This window comes from Chiloscyllium plagiosum, chromosome 16 (genome assembly GCF_004010195.1).
Source record: "Chiloscyllium plagiosum isolate BGI_BamShark_2017 chromosome 16, ASM401019v2, whole genome shotgun sequence".
Classification (NCBI taxonomy): domain Eukaryota; kingdom Metazoa; phylum Chordata; class Chondrichthyes; order Orectolobiformes; family Hemiscylliidae; genus Chiloscyllium; species Chiloscyllium plagiosum.
Genome location: NC_057725.1, coordinates 45544552 through 45570804, shown reverse-complemented (window position 1 = coordinate 45570804; position 26253 = coordinate 45544552). Strand labels below are relative to the sequence as shown.

Here is a 26253-nt window from a genome sequence, read left to right as displayed (position 1 = left end):
AATCTTCTCTCACCCATTACAGGACAGTGCCAGGAATTCCCAACACATTAGATTGGTCACCTCCAGAGGGTCCACAAAGTCAAGTGTTTTTGACATGGATTATGTGACTAAACAGGCCAATTCTTAACCCAATGATCATAAGACACATGGGGCAAGATGTCTCACAAAATAATGGGCAGAATTTGTTTCCCTTCTCTCCCTTCTATTGCTTTGCTTTGTCTCATTATTAAGATGCTATGACTCAAAGCTTGATGCAGATTGATGGATAAGTTGTAGCCATTTTGGTAGCGAGCTCTTCTCAGTTATTAATGTCACTTTGAAGCAATTTCTTTGCTCTTCCTTGGAACACTGGTCATTTGCATGTTGAGAAAACAGAATGTTTTTCCAGCACCACACTCCCAACTCTGACCTCCAGCATCTGCAGTCCTCACTTTCTCCTGCCTGCCCTGCTGTGTTTTTCCAGCACCACACTCTTGACCCCACTTTCCTGATGAAGGGCTTATGTCCGAAACATCGATTCTCCTGCTCTTCGGATGCCGCCTGACCTGATGTGCTTTTCCAGCACCGCACTCTTGACTCCAATCTCCAGCATCAGCAGTCCTCACTTTCTCCTGAGTTTTATAGAGAGCATACAGTTCATCCTTCCCAATGGAAATGTCTGTCTTGAGTACTCTGGCTGCTCTGACAATAATATCTGAGGGGATGGGGTGGGAGCATGAGGGACACAGGTCACATGCCAAATCACAACCATCATTTTATTTTATTTGCCCCCTGATTGGAATTATCTTGGCCACAGCAAGGTGGGGGTCAGAAAGATCATAAAAATCATTCCATCTCTCTGGGCAGGTTTCCTCAGCCACAGGGATTACATTATTCTGGATAATGCATTTGAGAATTTTTCTTACAATGAACAATAGGAAATCACCTTAATAGTTTTCACATGATTTACTGTCCTACTTGACAGTAACTGAAAATTCCAGCATTGAGGTGGAAGGGGAGGTCATGCTGGTAAGTTCATTTTTCTTTTAAATCCATATGATGAGTGCATGGATTCTTGATGTGAGCAAAAGTCCACCATCTTTGACAATTCCATTTGGAATACCATTAGAACTGCAGGCTTTCGTGTTTTTCATCTGTTGATTGCTAAGTGCAGCTCTCCCATTGATCGTGGTTCACCTATGGGTTCTACCCACAAATTCAGCAACTTTCTTCCTTTTTCATTGCGTGATTTGGTGCATTACTGAGAGTTTGTATTCAAGGCAAGTAGGTCTAGGAGAAGGCAAACTCAAGACCTGTCATCAGAATTCGACTTCAAAGCAACACTATTATGTATTAATATTAAATATTCCAATATATGGCAATCATAGATACTCCAGGCTCTAACTTATACTTACATGGGTAAAGATTAATCTATCTTCTTTGAGAGTTCATATCTATGTACTCACTCAATATTTCTCGTGTGATGTTTTACTGTTATAGTCTAATGTAGTGGTTTTCAGTCTCCAACTGCATATACTGTGCTGTTTATACTCAGTGATGTGTAGATCATTATTTCATTAAAAAGGTTGTTTTAGGGCCCTGAAGCTCTTACAAAACAATTCCTGTCATTCATCATTAACCGATACTGTCATGTTGCAAAGTGACATGGTGTGGATGTCAGTAGCTGACAGAGTCAGATCTGACTATAATGTTCCCTAGCAAAATTAGAAGGACTGCTGATACTACGTTAGCACAAGTATAAAAGCTTTTTGTTTATAAGTGACTTGCAAGAGTTAATATTAGTGTCTGCATAGCGCACAGTTTCCCAGTGAGAATAAGTGCTTTCACTCTTTTATTATTTTTCCATGTTGATTTTCAGGCTTCACTCTTTAAAGAATGAAGTGAACAGTATGGGGAATTAGTGCACTGGAAATACATTGCCATTCCTTCAGTGTTGCCAGATCAAAATCTTGGAATTCCCTTCCAAGTGGCATTGTGGGTCTACCTACAGAACATGGACTGCAGCAGCTCACGAATGCCGCTCACCTTCACCATTTCAAAGTTCCCTAAGGACAGGCAATAAATGCTAACCCATCCAGCAATGCCCATATCCCACCAGTAAATTTTTTAAAAAGTCCTTGTTAGAAAAATGAAATATACCCTAAAGCAATCCAACATACCTGTAACCATGGAGAGAAATCAGAGTTAACATTTTGGGTTGAGTGATCGTCCCCCAGATCTTGACCTGAAATGTTAACTGTAATATCTCTCCACAGATACTGCCAAACCTGCTGAGCTTTTCCAGCAATTTCTGAAGATTCAAAGTTAGAAATTCATGGGGAAACAGAACAGGTCTGACAGCATCATTGGAGAGAAATCAGAGTTAACTTTTCAGGTTTCGTGACCCTTCCTTTGACCTGCTGAGTTTTCCCAGCAATTTTTGCTTTTGTTTCTGATTTCTAGTATCCACAGTACTTTGTTTCTTTTCTCCACAGAAGGTAGTTTATAGGTATACCTTTGGCCATGCTCTTCATCCTACTCTCTCTCCACACAACGTTCCTGATATATTGCTTGTGCTTCCTCTTCCTGCCATGCCTCAAGTGATCTGTACCTCTCGTCTCAATTACTACTGATAAGGGCCTTAAATCTCTCTGGTTTCCTTGGCAATGTCAAATACCAGATCTTACTGAATCACAATTTCTCTAATAACACAATACTTCTATTCACACCGTAGCAATAAATCAAACTCAAAATTTGAAAGTATCATAGAAATTACTTTAAACAGCTTTAGTGGGGACCCCTCATGCAGCTGAATGTTTAAGAGATGACATCAGCCTGGCCTAAATAACAGATCAGGCACCACATCATTATTAGAGCCTACCTGATGTCACAATCTAACCACTGGGCATCTTTTTGGGCAAACAGCACATGTAAACTTGTGCTTTTACAAGCCTAGCATACAGTCCAGGCCACACCAGCAATGGTTCTACTGCTCTTTTGCAGCTTCCTTGCCTTGGTAGTACCAACATCTCCAGCACTGTATGGTCAAATTATGTCATCAAAGTTAAAACCGAAAACTAATGATGAAAATGTATCTCTTTCAAAGGTTGTTAGTCAGAGAGGATCAAATATCCTATTTAGGAATATGATGACAATTCTTTTTGTACAAAGATCCCCCTTCAACCTCAAAGCAGCTTAATAGCGATTGTAAATTGAAACTTGAGGAAAGATTTTCTTGGTTTCCTGCACAGCCCATTGGAAAACTCACATGCCCCTGTGAAGCTGGTTTACGATAACTCTGTGCTGCGTATGGCAGACATTTGTGAACAAATATTGATGTATTGTTGGCAATATTGATATGGTCACTATGGAGTGGAGAGACTTAAATACAGGCTTATCCAAATGTTACCTCCGAAAAGGCAAAATGCTGAAATTTCACAATAAAAGCATGTTTCGATTTATCAACATCTATTTCATTTAATCATAGAGAATCATCTGCTGTTATTTCATATGACCATAAGACATATTCATGGGTGAATTAGGCCATTCAGCTCATCAAGTCTGCTCTGTCATTCAATAAGCTCTGAGGTGATCTGATCATCCTCCATTCCGATTTCCTGTCTTTCCCCATATACCTCTTAATTCTTTTACCAATTAGAAATTTGTCTATTTCAACCTTATATATACTTAATGACCCAGTCTCAATAGCCCTCTGCATAAAAGAATTCCACAGATTCACCACCTTCAGAGAAGAAATTCCTCCTCATCCCTCTTAAATGTGTAAACCGTTATTCAGAGATGATGCCCTCTGGTCCAAGACTCTCGCACTAGGGACAGCAACCTATTGACATCTATTCTGTTAATTCCCCTAGGAATCTTTTGAAATATTTAAGGCTGTCCTCTCATTCTTCTCAATTTTAAACAGGTATAGGCCCAACCTATTCAATCTCTCCTAATAAGACAGACAATCTCTCCATATTTAATATCAGCCTCGTGAACCTTCTCTGGATTGATTTTAATAGCAGTATATATTTCCTTAGATAAGGTGACGAAAACTGTTCCAAAGTATTCCACCTATGGTCTGACCAGTACTCTTTATGGTTTTAGCAAAACTGTCAGTTGTCACTATTTTCAGGTTTGGCATTTGTAATCTGTCAAATCCCTGAATTTGTGGAGGACAAGGATGGCCTTTTGGCATATAATTATGTTATGGGAAACTGTTCAACTGCAATGTTAGTTATTGCAGTGTGCCGCCTGTCAATTTCTGATTGTGTACTAGTACATAAATATCTTCATTAGTTCCCTCTATGTTTCAATTTCAATAAATTACTGATCAGTTCAGGCTATAGTATACAATGGTATGGCAAATCTATCATGATTGAACACAAATATCTACAGCAGAAAAAATGCTGAAGGTTCCATTGTAATCAAGGCTGGAACTGAAAGAAGTGCCAACAAGGAAGAGTCATGTGATGGTCACAGGAACATTATGAAGTTTGCCATAGCTGAAGTGTTGGACACAGACGTAGTATAAAGAGATTTTGATTGGGTGACTGTTGCCCGAAACTAACATTTCTGACTGGACATTGCATCAGTCTCTTCAACAAATGATTTCTCTGCTGAGGCAACTGTATGATCAGGAATAGAGTTGAATAATATTATCACATTACCTGCAGTAGATACAGACTCTTACTAATATTTTTCTCTGTTGTCATCACACTTTCTTTTCCCATTTTATGAATGGAAGGAAATCCTTAGAAGCAACAACAATTTCATAAAATCCTTTTAAATGATAGTGAGCAGATTTTTAAAATACTTTATAAATGGTAGCATGCTTTGAAAGGTTTACATCATGAGAAAATAAAAAAAGAACATGATGAGATCTCCAATTAGACAGCACAATGTGGGAATTAAAATAGTCTGTTCAAGACCTTTTTTAAAAAGTGGATTATATTTATTTCATTGGCGATTCCTCGCAGATGAGGGTGACACTCTTCCACTCTCATGGTGAATGTGCAGTCCAATGCGGCTTCCACAGACTCTGCCATACTTGGGGCAAAAGGTGGTCATGGGAAGGGCTGGGTGGGGCATTGGTGTGGCAGCTGTTTTCACCAGGCTTCTGCTTTCTCCTGACGGCAAGTCTTGAGGTGCTCGACGTCTTCCCGGATGTTCCTCCTCCACTTTGATGGTGTTGGGCTGATGACTCCCAGATGTCTGTGGAAATGCCACACTTCACCAGTGAGGCCTTGAGGGTTACCCTGAAGGACAACTTCTGGCCACCTGGGGCTGACCTGCCATTTCAGAGCTGGGTGTAGAGCACCTGCTTGGGTAATCTCATGTTGGTCATGTGATTTGTTCAATTTATTTATCATTTATCTTATTTATTTAGGGCTGTTCTGATTTAAAGAATAATTTACAGCAATTTTTGAATGAAACTGCACCAAGTTATAAGAAACTGCTCTCATAATGTTAATCCAAACAAACAATTGATACGTACACCTTTGCCCTGACAAACAGAACTGGTCTTCACGCTTAACAATTTCTCCTTTGAATCCTCCCACTTCCTCCAGACCAAAGGGGTAGCCATGGGCACCCGCATGGGCCCCAGCTATGCCTGTCTCTTTGTCGGCTTCGTGTTACAGTCCATCTTCCGTAGTTACACTGGCACCACTCCTCACCTCTTCCTCCGCTACATTGATGATTGCATCAGTCCCACCTCGTGCTCCTGCGAGGAGCTTGAGCAGTTCATCAACATCACCAACACATGCCACCTCGACCTTAAATTCACCTGGATCATCTCTGACACCGCCCTACCCTTCCTGGACCTCTCCATCTCCATCAACGACGACTGACTTGACACTGACATTTTTTACAAACCCAGCGACTCCCACAGCTACCTGGATTATACCTCTTCCCACCCTACCTCCTGCAAAACTGCTATCCTGTATTTCCAATTCCTCCGCCTCTGCCGTATCTGCTCCCAGGAGGACCAGTTCCACCCCAGAACACACCAGATGGCCTCCTTCTTTAAAGACCATACTTTTCCCTCCCACATGGTTGAAGATGCCCTCCAACGCATCTCATCCACATCCTGCACCTCTGCCCTCAAACCCCACCCCTCCAACCGTAACAAGGACAGAACCCCCTTGGTCCTCACCTTCCACCCCTACCAACCTTTGCATAAACCGCATCATCCGCCAACATTTCTGCTGCCTCCAAATGGACCCCACCACCAGGGAAATATTTCCCTCCCCACCCCTTTCCACTTTCCACAAAGACCGTTCCCTCTGTGACTACCTGGTCAGGTCCATGCTCCCCAACAACCCACACTCACCTCCTGGCACCTTCCCCTGCCACTGCCGGAATTACAAAACCTGCGTCCACACCTCCCCCCTCACCTCCATCCAAGGCCCCCAAGGAGTCTTCCACATCCATCAAAGTTTCACCTGCACATCCACCAATGTCATTTACTGTATCTGTTGATCCTGATGTGGTCTCCTCTACATTGGGGAGACTGGACGCTTTCTCACAGAGCGCTTTAGGGAATATCTCCGGGACACCCACACCAAACAACCCCACCGCCCTGTGGCCCAACATTTCAACTCCCCCTCCTACTCTGCCGAGGACATGTAGGTCCTGGGCCTCCTCCACCACCGCTCCCTCACCACCCGATGCCTGGAGGAAGAACGCCTCATCTTCCACCTAGGAACAGGTCAACCCCAGGGCATCAATATATAGTCACCAGTTTCCTCGTTTCCCCCACCTTACCCTAATTCCAACCTTCCAGCTCAGCACCATCCTCATGACCTGTCCTGCCTCCACCCCGGAGGCTCCCTGTCTTCAGTCCTGATGAAGGGCTTTTGCTCTTCCTGCTCCTCACCTGCTGTGCTTTTCCAGCACCACTCTAATCTTGATTCTAATTTCCAGCATCTGCAATCCTCACTTTTACCTAACTTGATGAATTTCAGCAATTGATAGAAACTTGCTTTTCTCATTTCCAGAGTCTTCATTGCTTTAAGCTTCAATTAAGTAGATTGTATTGCAATAGCTTACAACATTTTAAATTTTCACATGATGTTGATAATACTGACAGAGGTACTGACACTTGTCTTATTTACAGATTTGAATGAAGGGATTTAACAGCCTCAATCTGGATGTGGTTTGAATATTACAATAAAACCTAACCCATCTTTTGCAGTGAAAAGTGTTCAGTTGGATATTTAGACAACTGAGGTCTGTCTAGTTTAGAATGACTAAGAATGAAAGTTATTTCTTAATTTCTGTATCTGGATTTGAACTATTCAAATGCTTTTATCTCTGGTGAAAGGCGAGCACAAACATAGTAGAATATCTGCAATTGGTATGATCACAATCTGGCCAATATTCTTGTTTTGTTTTAAAATTTAGTAGCTTTGACTAGTATATATAAATAAATGGTTCAAGGCTAGAAGGGAACAACACTAAAACATTCCGCCTACCTTCCAACCTGATGAGTCAAAGCATCCAAACAAAATTGTAGAATCAATAAACTGTTAATGTGAATGCATATATTGTCAACACTTGAATAAACAGAAGGAGAAACTCTCTTTCTATTGATAGGCACTAATGCATAACATTTACAATAATGTTGAAATGTAAACTGGGACTGCCATAGTGTTAAGGGTTTAGTTGGAGAGGAATTTGTTAACGTATACAAGAAAATTTTCTGATTCAGTACGTAGCTGTGCCTACTACAGAATTTGCAAAACTTGACCTACTCTTGGGAAATGAGGCAGGGCAGGTGCCTGAGGTATCAATGGGGGAGCACTTTGGGGCCAGCGACCATAATTCTATTAGTTTTAAAATAGTGATGGAAAAGGATAGATCAGATCTAACAGTTGAAGTTCTAAATTGGAGGAAGGCCAATTTTGACGGCATTAAGCAGGAACTTTCAAAAGCTGTCTGGGGGCAGATGTTCGCAGGTAAAGGGATGGCTGAAAAATGTGAAGCCTTCAGAAATGAGATAACGAGAGTCCAGAGATAGTATATTCCTGTTAGGATGAAAGGTAAGACTGGTAGGTGTAGGGAATTCTGGGTGACTAGAGAAATTGAGGTTTTGGTTAAGAAAAAGAAGGAAGTGTATACCCGGTATGGACAGCAGAGAGCAATTGAATCCTCAGAGCATTGATTGAGGTCCACAAAATCATGAGAGGTATAGACAGGGTGGATAGCAAGAAGGTTTTTCCCAGAGTGGGGGATTCATTTACTAGGGGTCTCAAGTACAAGGTGAGAGGGGAAAAGTTTAAGAGAGATATGTGTGGCAAGTTTTTTATGCAGAAGGCGGTGGGTGCCTGGAACGTGTTGCCAGTGGAGGTGGTAGAGACGGGTACGATAGCATTATTCAAACACGATAAATAAACAAGGTCTGTTCCCTGGGATGGTAGAGTCCAGAACTAGAGGGCACAGATTTAGGGTGAGCAGGGAAAGAATTAAAAGGGACTTAAGGGACAACGTTTTTCACACAGAATGTGGTGTGTGTATGGAATGAGCTGTCAGAGGAAGTGATGGAGGCTGGTATAATTACGGCATTTAAAAGGCATCTAGATGGGTATATGAATAGGAATAGTTAAAAGGGATATGGGCCAAATGCTGGCAAATGGGACTTGATTAGGTTAGGATATCTGGTAGGCATGGATGAGTTGGACCGAAGGGTCTGTTTCCATGCTATGTATCTCTAGGAGTCTATGACACTATGACAATTAGATCTCTGTAAATCAAATAACCAGTCATTAAAGTGAAAATCTGTTCATGCATGTATAGACAGGTTGATAAAATGTTGATGATATTTAAGGTAGTGAAGAGTGAATTATTCCATTTTGGTAGGAAGAATATGGAGGAGTACAATTCTGAAGGAAATGCAGGAGCAATGGGACCAGGAAATATATGTGCACAAATTATCAATGGAAATATTAAGAAAGTGGGTATCAAGGCATACAGGATTCCTAGCATTATAAATAGAGGCATGGAAAACAAATTCAATGGCATTATGATGAAATATTGGAAGACAGTGGTTCAACTTCAATTGGATTCTGAGCACCAGACCTTAGGAAGACTATGAAAGGATCAAAGGAGGTGCAGAAAGCATGTATAAGAGTTTTAGGGATGATTGCTTTAATTATTTGGACATATTGGAATGCCTGGGACAATGCTCTCTTAGAAAATATTAAAAAGAGTGCTTATCAAGTTGTTAAAAATCATAACAGGTACGGAAAGAGTAGATAGCTAGAGACTAATATGCAGAGGACACCAAATTAAGGAGATTGACAAGAAACCAAAACCATATGTAGAAAAATGTGGATCTTGATTAGGATCTAGAATGCACTGCATGAGAATTTGGTAGCTTTCAAAAGGGAACTGAGCAGTTAGCTGAAAAGATCATATCTGCAGGGCAATAGGATGAAAGGCTGACTACCATTTCTTGTAATCTACAGAATTCAGCTCAAGCTGTTAGACCTTCATGGTGGAATTATAAAACACAAGCATCAATAAGAGTTCTCAATTTAAAGGAAATCTTTGACGGAAAGGGTTCAAGGTAACAAGTTGTGCTCTCTTGCTTCTAAAAGAAATGAACACCATAACTGCATGCTGCAGATCACCCAGCATTCAGTATGTACTACTGTCTGACCATTCATCAGGAGTCACAAATAATGTATACAAGTTCTGGAAGCCAGTCTGCAGTATCATTAAACATATAAATTAAAACAATTCAACAAACATTACCACTGTCCATAACAGCTTCAATTTTCAAGATCTTAAAATATTTTCCATTCATTGGTTACAGGTCTCAGCATCTCAGATTGAAAGTAATATTGCCCAGTCAGTGATTTCTATAACACAGCACACAAGAGATTTCAGATCAATTTAAAATCAGTCAGACCAGTAAATGTGTAACTTTATTCTTTGGTCTTGTAGAAATGTTAGTAACAATAATAAGTAGGGGGCATGCAGTCACTGAGAGTTATTCATGCTTCAGTTGCATTGAACTCTAGGTCTCTGCAATGTGTATAAACTGCTCTGCAGAGAAAAAAAGACTGTAATCAAAACATGAATAAATTGTACCTCTCTGCTTGACGCCAAAGCTCTTCACGTTTCTGTCTTCGTAGTTCACGTCGGTGTTCTAAATCATCCATTCTGTCTTCCCCTTCCTTTCTTTCACCTTATTTTGGAAAGCACAAAACCCCAGCTTTTCACTGTCTGAGTATTCAGCTGAGCATTAGCTGACGATTATGCTTCCTGTAATGATAGAAAGCAAAACCATTCCAAACAGGAAGCCAGTCACAGAGAAACCCAGCTGAAATGCCTTTCCTCCTTTCAGCTGTGCCAAACAAGGAGGCCTTTAGGCAGGAGTATATTGGCATTCTGGCTCCCTCAAACTTCACATCCCTGAAAACAAAACAAATTCGGGAGCATTTGAGATTGGTCCTTGATATAAACATCACCTTTAACAAATTAACAAGCCTCTAATTCTTTAAAGGGTATTTATAACTTCTCTTTCTCTACAGCCATGAACCTCTCATATTATATTTCATTGTTAGGAGATATGCTAGATTATAATAACAGGATTACTTTACCATCAGACAAGCAATACATTATTCTGTCTGTAGGGTGAGGATATGTTTTAGGTGCCCTGTTACTTTAACAACTTAACATCAAATTTCCACAAATCCTGAGGCTCGTTAAAAGTCAATTGTAAAAGCTGTAGGAGGTTTGTAGACTGGCAGGAGTATGTAAGTGACTGGCCTTCAGCCTGAAATCTTTGGTCTTTCTTTCTCTTTCTTCATTCTTTTAAAACTTGGAAAACTGATGATCACACACTGAATGTGATATTTTATTTACATACAAACATACCTGTTTGTTGATGTACTAACTCAACATTTGCTGTTCTTCAAGGTGAGTCAGAGGTGTACTGACGAGTGCTATTTGGTAGAAGTGGGTGAGGGGGCACATTGCCAAACACAGAATTTGGAAGTAGCTTTCCAATAGATCTTTCCAATGTTTACAAATTAAGTAATGGCAGAATAGTATCAGTGCTATGGGTGTTTGTTTGATACCAAGATAGCATCCATGCCACACATGCACACTTCCAGCTTGACTCATGTCAAATGACACTTTGTGAGCATTGTGCAGGTATTATGCACAGGGTAGACAGTTCATGATGCCCATAGGGTGTAATGCAGATTTAAGACTAGCACTGTCATTTTGGCTTCGATGCTCTCATAAATTGCATTTTTTCATATACATAATCAAACATATGTCCAGTAGCTGGAAGAACTTCCTATTACTGTTATTTAAAGTGAGCTTCAAATCCTCACAGACTGATTTCTGAATAATTTCTAATGGATCTTTTTCTGCTTGTTGAAGTATTGTAAGTTTTCTAGTATTGCTTAAAGCTGGTGAAGGGAGTTGTGTTTCAAATGGAAAAGACCATGACTTTGGTCTTGACTTTAAGCTCAGGCCATTTGTTGGCACTGGAGTTAAACCATCTCCTTTGTGCACTATATTATGGCAGATAGATGGAACAGATGTAACTGAGAAGCAAGCACACAGTTCACAGAGTGAGGAGCAGAAGAGGGAGGAGAGGACTCAGCAGGAGACCTAATCCAACTATGGTCACTCTAAAATCTTTCTTATTCCTCAACTCAAGCCAGAAGCACTTTGTGCACTATCTGCAACATGAAGAAGGTGCTCAGAGAACTTTTCCACCTCTTACAGCAGACCTGTACCTCTGAATAGGGCAAGAACAATACAGACAATGACTGTGAACATACTAGGAATTTGACAGATCGAATGGCAAGGTCCATGACATCTCTCAGCTCACTCTTTACTGATGCACCAGAGAAATGACATACTTTTTATACCTTGAGTTGAAATAGAAGTAAAGTACATGAGTTTGTCAGGATGCAAATAAACACATACAGCATTCTAGGAAATGCATGTAAATGTTGAAATCTACTACAAGTGCAATGGTTGCTATTTGCTAAATATGTAATTGGTACACTTAGTAGGCCCATGCTGTTAACATGCTTGTGACATTCATGATGTTTGAGCAAACGTTGCTTTTCACTACAGAATCTGGAAACACAGGGTTGAATTGAAGTGGAGTGAAGAGGAAAGCTCTGATAATTGACCTAAAATGCTAAGTTTGTTTCTGTCTCCACAGATGCTGTCAGTTCTGCTGAATATTTCCAGCACTTTCTGTGTTTTATTCCATTAGCCATGAATTGGATTATTGGCACTGTCCAGAGTTCTTGGTTAAAAGAGATTGCCTGCCAATTAATTATGCAATTGGAGAAATGATTGTGAAAGAAGTAATGTTAATAAATCTACATCTCCAAATTTTATTCATGACATGTTCAAATCGAAAGAGATATTCAATAATCCACCAGCAGTGCACAAACAAAATCATTAAGCAAATATATACACGACTACCGTACAATTCTATGAATATCTAGAGAAATAGAATACAAGCATTAATAATACAACCAATAACAACATTCCCTGATTTAAACCACTTGGTCAAGCATAAAAGACATGGAGAAATACATACCAATCACCTACTTGTTTTCCTGCAATGTTGCACTTCCGTCTGACTGGTAGAGAGGGCTCCCTGTTGCTGGTTTTTAACTCCCTCTACTGCTGTCCCCTGATGCAGGTCAATCCTTCTCTTTGTGAAACTGCTGTCCCCACTCCCTCTCACGCTGTTTATGAAGTTGCTGTCCTAGCAACCTCAGGTCTATTTCAGAAGTACGAGGTCTTCCTTTGTCTTCCTGATGAAGTTGGAGATCTGTTCTAAGGATTCCTCTGAGTATCTAGGGAATAAAAGTATTCCTATAGCACACCAATATTGACTCATCTATGTTTCTGGTGATCTCATGGTTCACTGTCCTCACCTGGTTTTGTGGCAGAATAGATGTTGGCTATCAGCCCCGTGTAGGGATTATGGTCTCTGTCTCTAAACACCTACTCTCTTCTTGGAGGCACAAAGGTGGCATGATTGGAAAAATGCCTCAGAATGAAGGCATTGTGATTGCTTCCAGGCTAATGGGTATTCACTAATGTACTGTACTGTACACAGCCGCAGACTAACTGGATATTGATAGAATGGTAATGGTTGTGGTTCCTGTATTTCTCTCCTTTTTCATGTGTGCTTAACCAACGTGACTCTGCACCATTGTGTTTCCTACTGCCTTGGTAAATCCATGTACCTACTCATTCGGCTTTTCTTAGTTTAGAGAGAACACAATGTAATTGCTTCTCCTAGCAGAAATGGCTTTCATTGCCTCCCAGGTGCAATAATTGATAGTGTACTGGCTGATGTTGATATTTCACACACTCACTTATAAAAATTTAGGGGCACTAAAGTTCAATGTGACAGCAAATGTTTATGCCAATCTCTTGCCCTGGTGTGAGGATACAGATTGTGCTGAAGGAGGTGGTATACTTTAATAAGCACCTCCTCGATGAACCAAAGTCACCTCAGGCAAATGTAGATACAGTATCTGGATTAGTGGTGCTGGAAGAGCACAGCAGTTCAGGCAGCATCCGAAGAGCAGTAAAATCGACGTTTCGGGCAAAAGCCCTTCATCAGGAATAAATGAAGGGCTTTTGCCCGAAACGTCAATTTTACTGCTCCTCGGATGCTGCCTGAACTGCTGTGCTCTTCCAGCACCACCAATCCAGAATCTGGTTTCCAGCATCTGCAGTCATTGTTTTTACCCTGTAGGTACAGTATGAAGAGTGACATTAGCAATCCAATGTGAGTAGTGGAATGTCCTCATCCTTATTCTCCATAGAGTTCCTACAGTTTACAACCTCTGTTCCACATCTCCTGCAGGTTAAATGCCTGTCCCTTTATTAGGATTAGTGAGGTATTCCTTGTGCTACTAGTTAAGTGAAAGATTAACAAAGTAATTTAGTGAACTCATATGATTGGGGTTTCAGTCAAATTAACCATAACAAATAATTTCCTCTGTGTCAGACTCCTCCTCACAGACTAGCACATAAATGTTATGCTTTCTTGACACCCTGTTGAGGTTGCAACACACAGAAAGTGGGAGGCAGCATAACTCATTACATTTTTATACCTTTGAGATTTCTATAACGTACTAGTGATACATTGGAAACTTCACAACTCTCCACATTGTATTCCACCATGTTCATAAACACTCACTTAATCTACTTTCCATCTCTTTTTGCCTCCAAACAGTTTTCTTTCCCACGTAGTTTGCAACAGAAGCAAATTTTGTTCTAATACACAGTACCTGCAGCAAATTCATTGGTATAGATTGCAATCTAGGAACTGATTCTTGTAGTACCAAAACAATGAGAGTCTGCAACCAAAAAAAAAATTATACATTCCTATTCCATTTTCCTAATCTATTAACTAATCTGCAAACCAAGTTAATAAACTAGCTCCAATCCAATGAGCCTAATTTTGTCTTATAGCTTCTTGATTGACAACTTAATGAATGCCATTTGAATTTCCAAATACATTGCCTCCATTGATTTTCTTATCTACACTGGTCATTATAATCTCAAAAGTACAGCAAATTGTCAGACAAAGTTTTAGTTCCATAAATCCAACTGATTGCTCCCAGTCACATTATGATTTTTATCATAAAGTGAAAGGGTAGAGTCAACACAGATTGATGAAAGGCTTGACAATTTCTGAGAACTCAAAATCAATGCATCCACAAACTTTTAAAGTAATAGTGAATAGACCATCAAGAGAATTGTTGCATTTTAGTCTCAGTAATTTCTGCAATCTTATTTTTTTCCTAAACCTAATTTATTTAATTCCTCATTCTCACTTGGTTTGCTTATGTTTTCAAAATATCTGTGCAAATTCACCATGAAGGTAGGTCAAAAGTATTTGGTTAATGTCTCCACCATTTCCGTATTTACCATCTTAAATTTTCCTGCTTCTGCCTCCAAGGCATTTACTTTGACTAATCTCTTCTTTTTTTAATATGTCTTTCAAAGATTTTAGGATCTATTTTTATGTCCCTCTAGTCTGATATCATTTATATCTCTTGTCTTTTAAATTTCTTGGCTATTCATTGTTGAATTTTTAAATTTACGTAATCATCACAGAAGCATTATTCTTGTTGGCAGCAGTAGAAGCCACCTGCTCTGATCTGATGCTGTCTTTAACTTAGTCATGCTTGGTGTTTCTTAATGAAACAGCAATAAAATAGTCCAGCCACAAAGTGACTTGTTGTTCAGAAAAATGGATCTGGGAAACCCAAGTCAATGAACTGGTACTGAAAAGGCTTTACAATCGACCAAGGAACACGGTACCAGGTAAAAACTTCTTTAGTTCACATGGAACTCATATGATAAACAATGAGAAAAGTCTCAACATTTCAGGATAGTGAAAAACATCTGTGCTCCGCAATGCCCACAAGAAAATTTTAGGCCTTCCTTAGGCTGTTTTTCCCCACTACTTTCCAAATACAATCTTCGCCCCAAAATATACCTGAGTGTTGGTAAAATCTTTCAGGCTTCGTCACCATGGTACTTTACCCTACATGCAATTTCCACCGTCCCCAGGCTCATACTGGTTTCAGGTGAGAGTCTGATTGTGGGCGTTTAGTCAAGGTGTACATGTTAAAATCAGCCAGACCTGATCCTGCCACGTAAAGGAATGTTTGCCATTTGCTTTGGAACCATCTGAATCCCATTTCGAATCCAACTTACGACTTTATATTTCTATCCTCAGAGGAATGATCAGGCTCACTATCACCTGAGGACTCCCTTTCTCCTACCTCCACTTCCACATTCCGACAAACCTACCCAACAGCTTGCCTTGCATTGGCTATGTGGTCTTTACACTGTCCAATGTGGGCTACCCAGACTTAGTGAACTGCATTTGGACACTCATTTGGAGTGGGAGGCTAGCCAATTCTGTTTAAATGACATCAGGCTCTTTAAAATGGACAGTACCTCCTACTGCATATCAGTGTGCACATTTCACTGTTCTAAGAATTCAAATTTCCCATTCCTTTAAGATAACCAAGGCAAAATATGAATCCATTTATTTTACTCAGATACCAGAAAGATGAGAAGATCTCAATCCAAAAAAGGAAATCCTTTAAGCTAGCAAATGAAATATGTTTATGGCCTCCAACCTGGAAAATATAAAATTCAAACGGCCTGGGTTCAGGGCTCTGCTGAACTTATTTAATGAAAGCCAGCCCAGTGGCTTCCCACAAAATATTTTCATTTTTACTGGCAATTTCCATGAGTTTTTGTGATGCCATATGGAACTCTCTGTAACTGTCACATTGATTGATTTTCTGTTATTAGACAAATAATGATATCTGTTCCCAAAGGATTTGCAAAGGCAGGTTTATGTTCTGCAAGAGTTATAGCACTGTCTTTATTGTAAACAGACTCCAAGGACAGAGAGAGGAAGAATAAATGGATCCTGCTTACTCTACTCAACCACAGACAGTGTTGTTTATTATAATGGATACTGTGGCCAAGCACAACTATGCAGATGCTATTTCATGAATGAGTTGAATATGTGCTGGTTCTCTTTGATAGCTATCTTCTTTTTAACTGTTCATGTACAAAATATTGGTGAGGTTTGTAAAGAAAAACTGTTTGAAATTTTCCAGGCATGTTAGTGAATTGGAGCTACTGTGAATTGGGCATGGTTAGGGCATCTCCTTATTCCTAATCTTTTTCTTTGCAAAAATGAACTGAGAATGAACCAGGAATTTCAATTTGTGAAATATTGTGCCCTGGGAATATACTAAGTAATTGAAACAAGAGATTATGTCTGTTCATGTGGTTATCTGAAGGAAAAACAAAAATCAGTTGGAATCACGAGCTGTTCCCTGTATTTCATTTGCAGGAACCTTTGAAGAGCCTTCTGAATGAAAATCAGATTTAATTGCATTGAAGAAGCAGCTAGGCTGAGAGGGAATAAGAAAATTAGATGGGATGCAACTCGTTGGAATGGTAGTGGACCAGAACCCCACCATCTTCTTTTCATAATCCAAATTCAGTTCTGAGTAGGAAGACTTAAGCTCTACTTTCCTACTCTAGCACCAATTGAGGCTTTTACGTCATCAATTTATGATCACTAAGCCCAAAAACATGAGGGTAACTTCCATCATTTCAGTTTGATGCTGAAAGGTGATCAACTCTACCTCTCTCCATAGATGTTGCCAAACCTTTCAGTATTTTCAGCTTTCATAGTGATTTTACTTCAAAGATTATGTTGTATTTTGTTTTTGTCACATGAAGTGTTCCCTGGGACAGAGCCCCAAACAAAGTCCTTCTGACATTGATCTAATTGGAAGTCCATTGGAGCATAGAATTTACACACAGCCAATACAAAAATACTATAGAGACTGAGAGTGAGTGCATAGGAAGTTAACATGTATAATGAGGAAAGTAGAAAAGGTTTATCTCAGTATCAAATAAAATATGAGGATAGTTAATGGAAGGGTAGAGCCATGTGAACAAGAGATTGTCTCACAGAGGAGGAAGAATTGTTACAAATACAAAACATTTTTCCTTGATTTTGCAAAAATGTATGATACTGCAAATGATGAGTTAGCCAAACAAAATGTTGATCAAACAAGAGTAGTGAAGAGAAACTATGAAGTATAAAATGGAAAAGACAGTGGGCCCCAGTATTTTGTATTCTTGAATATTAATGAAAAACAAAGAGGAAATAATGGTGGCTTTAACCATTCAAACATTATTAGGAGGATGGAAGAGGTGTTGAATCAAGACCTCGAGAGATCAAAAGATGAACAGATTTGGAAGCAAATAGTAAACCTGACTATACTCGTGAGAAAACTCAGGGACCAAAAATCACCAGATCAAATATAATTGTCACCTAAACACGAGTCAATCAAGAAAGTTGACTCAAGTTTATAAAAGGTAAATCTTGCATGAAAAACTTTAGAATTCTTTGAGAAAATAATAATACTTACTACAGGAAATGTATTTTTAAATACTTTGATAAATTGTCAAGGATATGTCAAATTCAATAGGAAGTTGGCTAAAGGTTGGAAAGCCAAGATCCTGGTCAGAAGTTAGTGCTTACCCCTGTAGCAAGTAATGTGAGTGGCCACTAGGTGTAGGGGTGGCCAAGGAGGTTAACCGAGTGGGAAGGTGGAAATGTGTCCATTTTCACCCTGATTAAGTCCATGAATGAAGGTCCATAAATAATTTTCCTGCCCCTATGCCAACCATAGTGCTTAGGTGGCAAAGTAATGATCTGTTAAGGGCTTCATCCCACTACCATTGATATTAAGCCATTGATAGATAGGCCTGAAGTGTTTGCTTGCAAGCTTCCACAATGAGACTCTTCTTCAAAGGCGTTCTGTGACCCCTCAAGGGACTCTGCACTGAAAAACGATGGTGGGTTTCCACTGAGAACTACCTGATGCCCTTGATGCTGTACCCATTTCTTTCCCACCTTGATACTTGCCCCTGGCACCCCTCTGCTACTCATCTGAGCATGGCTCCTTCTTGAATCTGGCCTTGGTGCAACACTGACAGTAGTCACCACCTCCCTGGTGGCACCATATCACTTAGTTGGTGGGACCTCTGCTCCAAAAGTCCTTGTTCCCAGGTAGGTTCCTCTGGCATGACAACCGCCTCAGTGCCACTTACTTTGGCAGGCCTGCCTTGAAAGAGATAATGTGGGCCTCATGTCATCTCTCCAATTAACGGTTAGCTCCGTTAAATCCAGTGCTATTACTAAATGACTGTATAGGTATTAAAGGTGTAAGCTGGGTTGTTAATGCTAGGATCATTGCTCTACTCAGTAAAATGATGATACATTATATAGCATGGTGGCTATGTTTTAGCGATGCTAAATTTAACACAGATAATATTTTCCACGATATGCAGCTTACCTTCAAACTGTTGATGGTTTATTTTCTGTACTTTTGTTTCATTTCTGAAATATTGTCTTTGTTACACTTCCCTCTTTCAAAGATCCACTTTAGTTTTTTGCTAAGCACTGGCAAAACAGTTATTATCGCCCATCCTTAGCTGGACTAGAGTCACTTGAAGGCTAGGCTAAATGTAAGCACAGCAAATTCCCTTATTGAACTACTTAAGCTTTTACAATTTTGGTTTTGGTTCATAAATTACCAGATTTGTTGAGCATACTTTCACAACTTACCACAGAGAGATCTGAACTCATGACCTCTGTGTTATTAGTTCAGTGTTATACAATGTGCGCACTGTGGCATGTGAAAATGCTTTTCCTTATTCCTGAACTTTGTAGCACTGGTGACTTCAGAGGCAATTAAAATCAAATAGGTTGAGTGGAATTGGGGTTGCACATACCAGGCCATAAATTCTCATATTTATTGAATTCACATTAGCAGACTGTCATGGTGGAATTCAAGGTATGATTTGTCAGCCTTGTAGCATAGCTATTCTTTTATATGACTCCTTTGACTTGTATTGCTGAACTTACTTTATACATAAAGGATTAGTTAGATTGAAAAGCAGAGGTGCATTTAAGATGAAATTTGTTAAGCTAAAGAGGAAGAAAAAAATAAAAGGCAATGATGATAGTGTTAGTTGAGGGATTTGGCAGGGTGTATAGACCAGCTAGGCAGAATGTTTTGCTTCTGTAGTGATGAGATATGCACCTCAAAATGTATTCTCTTCCAGATAACCCACCGGATTTCCTAGATTGCTGAACCAAATAGATATCTGGAGGTGAGGACTGTTCCAGCGAGAGGTCATTAATTTATTATTGCATTCTGTATTGCTTCTGAGTTGGGGGAACACCTTGCATGCTCCCAGACCCCTAAACTAAACTTGTCCTCTCCATGTTATCAGACAAAGTACCCATATCACCAATTTCCCAGCACAACCCCTTGTAATTGGGCATCCCACAAATATCAAGCCATTGGCTACTCCTAATTATCATTGACCACAGTTTCGTATTCACCAACCATGCCCTGAGATCACTGACTGTATCCAGTGATCACTGATCAGCCCCTTGGTTATCGCTGACAGCAAATATTGGAAAACTAGTACTAGGCATCTACTACTTCAATAGCCCCATCTTTAAAACTCTGGAATAAAATCTTTTTGGACCCAAAGACTTGTCATCCCACATCTTCCATTAGTTTGCTTAATACTGCTTCCCTCATGATTGTAATTTCACTAAATTCCTCTACCTCTTCAACCCCCTAATTTACAGCTATTACTGGACTTTGTTTTATGTTCTTGAGAGTGAAGACATAAGCAAAATATATGTTCATTTCATCTGCCATTTCTTTATTATCTACTTTTAACTCCCCATTCTCACTCTCTCAACTTACTGACTTACCCATTTCCTTTTTAAATACCTGTAGAAATTCTTGCTATCCAATGTTACATTTACAACAACATGCTCTCAAGCTCTAATTCCTTCCTCCTGAATAACCTCTTGGTCTTTCTCTGTCATTGGTCAGAATATAACGAATCATCCGATCTGCCACTCAACTTTGCTTAATTATAGGCCTTTTCCACTAGTTTGATGCTTATCCTAACTTTGTTAGTTAACCACAGATCCTCCAAAGGTCCTTCCATTAGAATTTCTCTTTGTAATAGGAATATATTTATTCTAAGTCATCTGAAATAGTACCTTAAGTGTCTGTGACTGCATCTCTTGAACTAGTCTAGTATGCCAGTTCACTTCAGCTAAATCAACTTCCCTGCTCTTACTTAGGTTTAAAATATTAGTCTAAAGCCTAACATTCTCCCTTACAAGCTAAATGTAAAATGTAATCATATTGTGCTTGCTGCTACCTAGGGGTTCCTACATGCTGAGGTCAGTAATTAATCCTGTGTCATTCCATAATACCAAGCCTAATGTAGTCTGTCCTCTAATCAGTTCCAAAATATATCGCTCAAAGAAAGTATCTTAAAATCACTCAACATCTTCATCCAGACTACTACTGCCAATCTGCTTTCCCCACTGTGTATGTAGATTCGAATCACTCATGATTATCCCTTCCCTTTATCACAGGCAGTCAATATTCCTTCTTGTATACTTTGTTTCATATTATGGTAATTGCTAAGAGGTCTGTAGGTCAATCCTGATTGTGACTTCCTATCCCAATTATTCCTTATCTCCACCTAATGACATTTCAAGTGCTCAATCAAGTATTTTTTAAAGGTTGTGAGGTTTCCTGCCTCAGCTACCCTCCCAGGCAGCAAATTTCAGATTCCCACCATATTCTGGGTGAGAAAACCTTTCCTTATATCCCCTCTAAACCTCCTGTCTTTGACCTTAAAATTATGCTGCCTTTTTATTGATCCTTTAACTAATGGGAACAGCTGCTTTCTATCCACCCTGTCCATGCCCTTCAATCAGATCTCCTCTCTGCCTTCTCTGCTCGAAAGAAGACAACCCAAGCTTATCCAATCTCTCTTTAGAGCTAAACTGCTCCATCCCAGGTAACATCCTGGTGAATCTCCCTTGCACTGAGTTGCAAATTCCAGATGTGAGTTGAGAGTTACAGCCCTTGACATCAATTCCACATTTGACTGTGTGTGGTGTCAAGGACCCCTAGCAAAATTGGACTCAATGGGAATCAGGGGAAAGCTCTCCACTGGTTGGAGTCAAACCTGGCAGACGGGAAGGTAGTTGTTGTTGTTGGTCAGTCATCTCAGCTCCAGGACATCTCTGCAGGAGTTCCGGAGAGAAGTGGCCTAGGCAACAATCACTTTCATCTGCTTCATCAATGACCTTCCCACCATCATAAGGTCAGAAGTGAGCATATTCGCAGATGATTGGACAATGTTCAGCACCATTTGTAACTCCTCAGACACTGAAGAAGTCCATGTCCAAAAGCGATAGGATCTGGACAATAGCCAGACTTGGGCTGACAAGTGGCAACAAACATTTTTGCTACATAAATGCCAGGCAATGACGGTCACCAGTAAGAGACAATCTAAACACTGCCCTTTGACATTCAATTGTGTTGCCATCACTGAATCCCTCACTATCCACATCCTGGAAATTAGTACTGATGAGAAACAGAACTTACTCACCAAATATATAGTAGCTACAAGAGCAGGTCAGAAGGCAGGAATACTGCGGTGAGTAAGTCACCTTCTGACTCTACAAAGCCTGTCCACCATCTACAACGCACAAGTCAGGAGTAATGATGGAATACTTCCCACTTGCTTGTGGATGGTTGCAGCGCCATCCACACTCAAAATGTTTGACACCATCCAGGACAATGCAGTCCGCTTGATTGGCACCACATCCACTTTCCCTTCAACACCGATGCTTAGTCACAGCAGTGTGTACTATCTGCAAGATGTACTGCAGGAATTCACCAAAGATTGTCAGACAGCACCTTCCAAACCTACAACCACTTCCAATTAGAAGGACAAGAGCAGAAAATACATGGGAACACCACCACTTTCAGGTACCCCTTCAAGCCAAACACCATCCTGACTTGGAAATAAATTGCCATTCCTTCAGTGTCACTGGGTCAAAATTCTAGAATTCCCTCTCTAAGGGCATCGTGGATCTAACTGCAGCATATGGACTGCAGTGGTTCACGAAGACAGCTCATCACTAACTTCTCAAGGGCAATATGGAATGGGCAATAAATGCTGGCCCAGCTAGTAATGCTCACATCCCACAAGTGAAAATAAAAACCCTCCAGTATAATCACGTCCTTCTGATGGTGCAGTAACTAGAACAGCGCACACTACTGGCCTTCAGTCACACTAACAGCTTTGCTTACCCTCTATCTCCTCGCACTTGGCCAATTTTGGATCCAACTTACCAAGTGACCCTGATTCCCATGTACTTTCATCTTTGTCAGTCTCCCATGTGGGACTTCATCAAGGGACTTAGCTGAAATCCATATAAACAAAATTCCCTACCACTAAAGGGAGTCTCATTGGTCTGTAATTCACTAGTTTGTATCCACCACCCTTTTTGAAGGGTGAAACCCACATTAGCTGTCCTTCAATCTTCCAACACTTCCCCTGTGACCAAAGAGGAATTAAAACTTTGGGTCAGATTTCCTCTATTTTCCTCCCCTACCTCCCACAATGGCCTGAGATACAACTCATCTGGACTTGGAGATTTGTTGACTTTCAGCTCGCCAGAAACTCCAATACCTCCTCACTCCCTACGTCAAACCACTCAAGAACCTTACAGTTCCTCTTCCTGCATTCTGTACCCACATCCTCCTTCTCAAAAGTGAAACTAGATGTGTGAAGTACTTGCTTAACACACCCAATCAATGTCCTTCAGCAACATACACAAATTGTCCCCTTGGTACCTAGAGGGTCCTGCTCCTTCCCTCATTATCCCCTTCCTTTGATATACATATAGAATATCTTAGGATTCTCTCTAACCTTACCCCAGTGTTTTTTCATGCTTCCTCTTTGCTCTCCTAATTATTTTCTTAAGACTCCCCCTGCACTTTCTATATCCACTAGGTCTTCCACCTGATTTGCTCCTATGAAAAGTCTTTCTTTTCTTTCTTATCCAGTCCTGAATATTCTGAGACGCCTAGGTTCGCTGGGCTTGTTGCTCTTCCATTTCACTAAGGGGAACATGTTAGACCTGCACTCTCACTAATTCCATTTTACCCCAAACCTACACCCACCCCGCCAGCATAGATTTACCCAGAAATAGCTGTTATCAGGCTATTTTTGCCGGATCCTGCTTTATTTTAATAAAATCTGTCTTTCCGCATCCTCTCTGTGCAGACCCCTTTTCCTATTTCTACCTCTATCATTGGAACCTACATGTTCTATGACCACTGGATTCTCCCTTACACGCACATACAGTGATGTGGGTGGTTAGAAGTTTACAATCTGTAGAGAAAGCCAAGCTTCTAGCTTTCCTGACCAGAATGCTTGCCTTGAAGAATGTGATGCTAGAAAAACGCAGCCAGTCAGGCAGCATCTAAGGAGCAGGAGAGTTGACATTTCGAGCATAAGCCCTTCATCAGGAATGGAGGGTGGGGGGTGGTGAGGTGGACCAAGGGGACTAAGAGATAACTGGGACAGGGGTGGGGCTGGGGGGAAGGTAGTTAGGAATGTGACAGGTAGATGATGGTGGGAGTAAAGGTGATAGGTCAGAGAGGAGGCGCCTCATCTTTTGCCTTGGGACCCTCCAAACACATGGGATCAATGTGGATTTCACCAGTTTCCTCATTTCCCCTCTCTCAATCTCATCCCAGATCCAACCTTCCAACTGGGTGCCACCCTTTTGAACTGTCCTACCTGTCCATCTTCCTTCCCACCTATCTGCTCCACCCTCCTCTCTGACCTATCACCATCACCCTCACCTTCACCTACCTATCGCATTTCCAGCTACTTTCCCCCCAGCCCCATCCCCCTCCCATTTATCTCTCAGCCCCTTGGGCTACACCTCATTCCTAATGAAGAGCTTATGCTCAAAAGGTCGACTCTCCTGCTCCTCGGATGCTGCCTGACTGGCTGTGCTTTTCCAGCACCACACTCTTCGACTGTGATCTCCGGTATCAGCAGTCCTCACTTTCTCCCAGAATGCTTGCCTCCCTCTTTAAAACGCTGTCTCAGTAAGTATCCAGCCCGATGGAATATCAGAGCTTCTTCCCTGGTTAATCATATCTTGTCCTAGTTTCACTGCCTGTCATGTCCGCCAATGCTTTTGTTTCTAATCTGATTGTGAACCAATGCAAACTGCCAAATATTCTACCAAATCCCAAAAGAGTTGTGTGGTATCTTTTACACATCACACATTGCCTTTTTCTTTAATTTCCTGAAATTATATTATCTGATCCACATAAACACAGATCCAAATCTGAAGAACAATGGTTTACAGAAAACAAATTGCAATGAATGGCTTAGTACAAGCCAATCCATTGTTTTGTTTGAATTTGTTTATGAGATGTGAACATTGCTGCAAAGCCACCATTTATTGATGTTCCACTTTTGGATTACTGGAAGGTTTTGGCATGTGACCTGTTTGGACATAGCTGTGCATGTGACCCAGTAAAAGTAAGATAATGTCACCGTAGTCCCACAGGACTCTCACTGGAGGAACACATTGGTTTAACCTGAGGGTCACCACACCTCAGACGAGGGCTGAGGTTCAAAAGATGGGACCTTCATTGTAACCTCACCCAGAACTGGAACTAAACCCGCACTGTTGGCATCACTCAGCATTGCAAACGAGCTTCTGGATTAGTGGTGCTCAGGCAGTTCAGGCAGCATCCGAGGAGCAGTAAAATCGACGTTTCAGGCAAAAGCCAATGAAGGGCTTTTGCCCGAAATGTCGATTTTACTGCTCCTCGGATGCTGCCTGAACTGTTGTGCTCTTCCAGCACCACTAATCCAGAATCTGGTTTCCAGCATCTGCAGTCATTGTTTTTACCATTGCAAACTAGCTGTCCAGCCAACCCAGCTAACTGACCCACTATATGGCCCAGTAATAGCAAAGGAACAGCAATATATTTCCAAATCAGGATGGTGTGAATTGGAGTGTATTCCACAAGCTTGTGGCCATTGTTACTCTGTACAGCATCTTTCACGTATGTATTTTATCATTACGATGCTACATACCCATTTAAGTGTCCCTATAACAATGTTGGACCATAGCTCTCCCATTGGTTCAGTCGCTAACTTGGAGGATCTGATAGCATTCTGCATTCTAGAGGGCTTATGTTCTTTTCAGGATTGTAGTCATGACTCAGCGGTTTCTCCAAAAAATGTCCACACTTGTATCCAAGGAAAGGATAAAGTTTAGCTGCACCATTAAATTGTGTACTGACAGACATTATGAAGGCTTGAATGGTTAATTAAATCATGGCACCTGATGGCTGTCAGCATCCGTGTCAGAGCACAGCTGCAGCCAGCACCTTGCAGAAAGGTAGAGGGAAGAAACCCATAGTCCAGTAACTCGGATTGTTGATCAGAAAATAGCATGAAACGAATCTCAAGTGATGCACTTTCACAGCCGTTGAAATATAGGAGGAGGGTTTGTGGTATATAACTGGTGTTAAATTGAGCATAATGTGTTGAGAAGACTGGAGATGGCTTTGTTGCTAGGCAGAGAGTCTAACTTTAGACCTTACTAACCACAGAACTGTTAGTTGATTTTATTAGTAGGCACAAAATGAGTCAGGACTCATGTGGGTTGAAATGTATCTGGATTTGGTTGATCCTTCAATGGGCGTATTGCTGCACCCTGCTGGACAAAGAGGCTATGTAAAACCTGAATAGAAGAACCATAGAATG

At 40.7% G+C, this 26253-nt stretch overlaps 1 protein-coding gene across 4 annotated transcripts in view; it reads right to left on the bottom strand.

The window, feature by feature from the left end:
* lsp1a (lymphocyte specific protein 1 a) overlaps positions 1-10227 on the bottom strand; it is a 325234-nt gene extending 315007 nt beyond the window's left edge. The window contains exon 1 of one of the 4 annotated variants that reach the window (XM_043705982.1): positions 10078-10227. In XM_043705982.1, coding sequence (XP_043561917.1) covers positions 10078-10148 — 71 coding nt within the window. In that variant the 5' untranslated portion in view covers positions 10149-10227. The remainder of the gene's footprint in view (positions 1-10077) is intronic. The other 3 variants (XM_043705980.1, XM_043705981.1, XM_043705978.1) reach the window with 3 other exon arrangements.
* Between the last annotated feature and the right edge of the window lie 16026 nt (positions 10228-26253).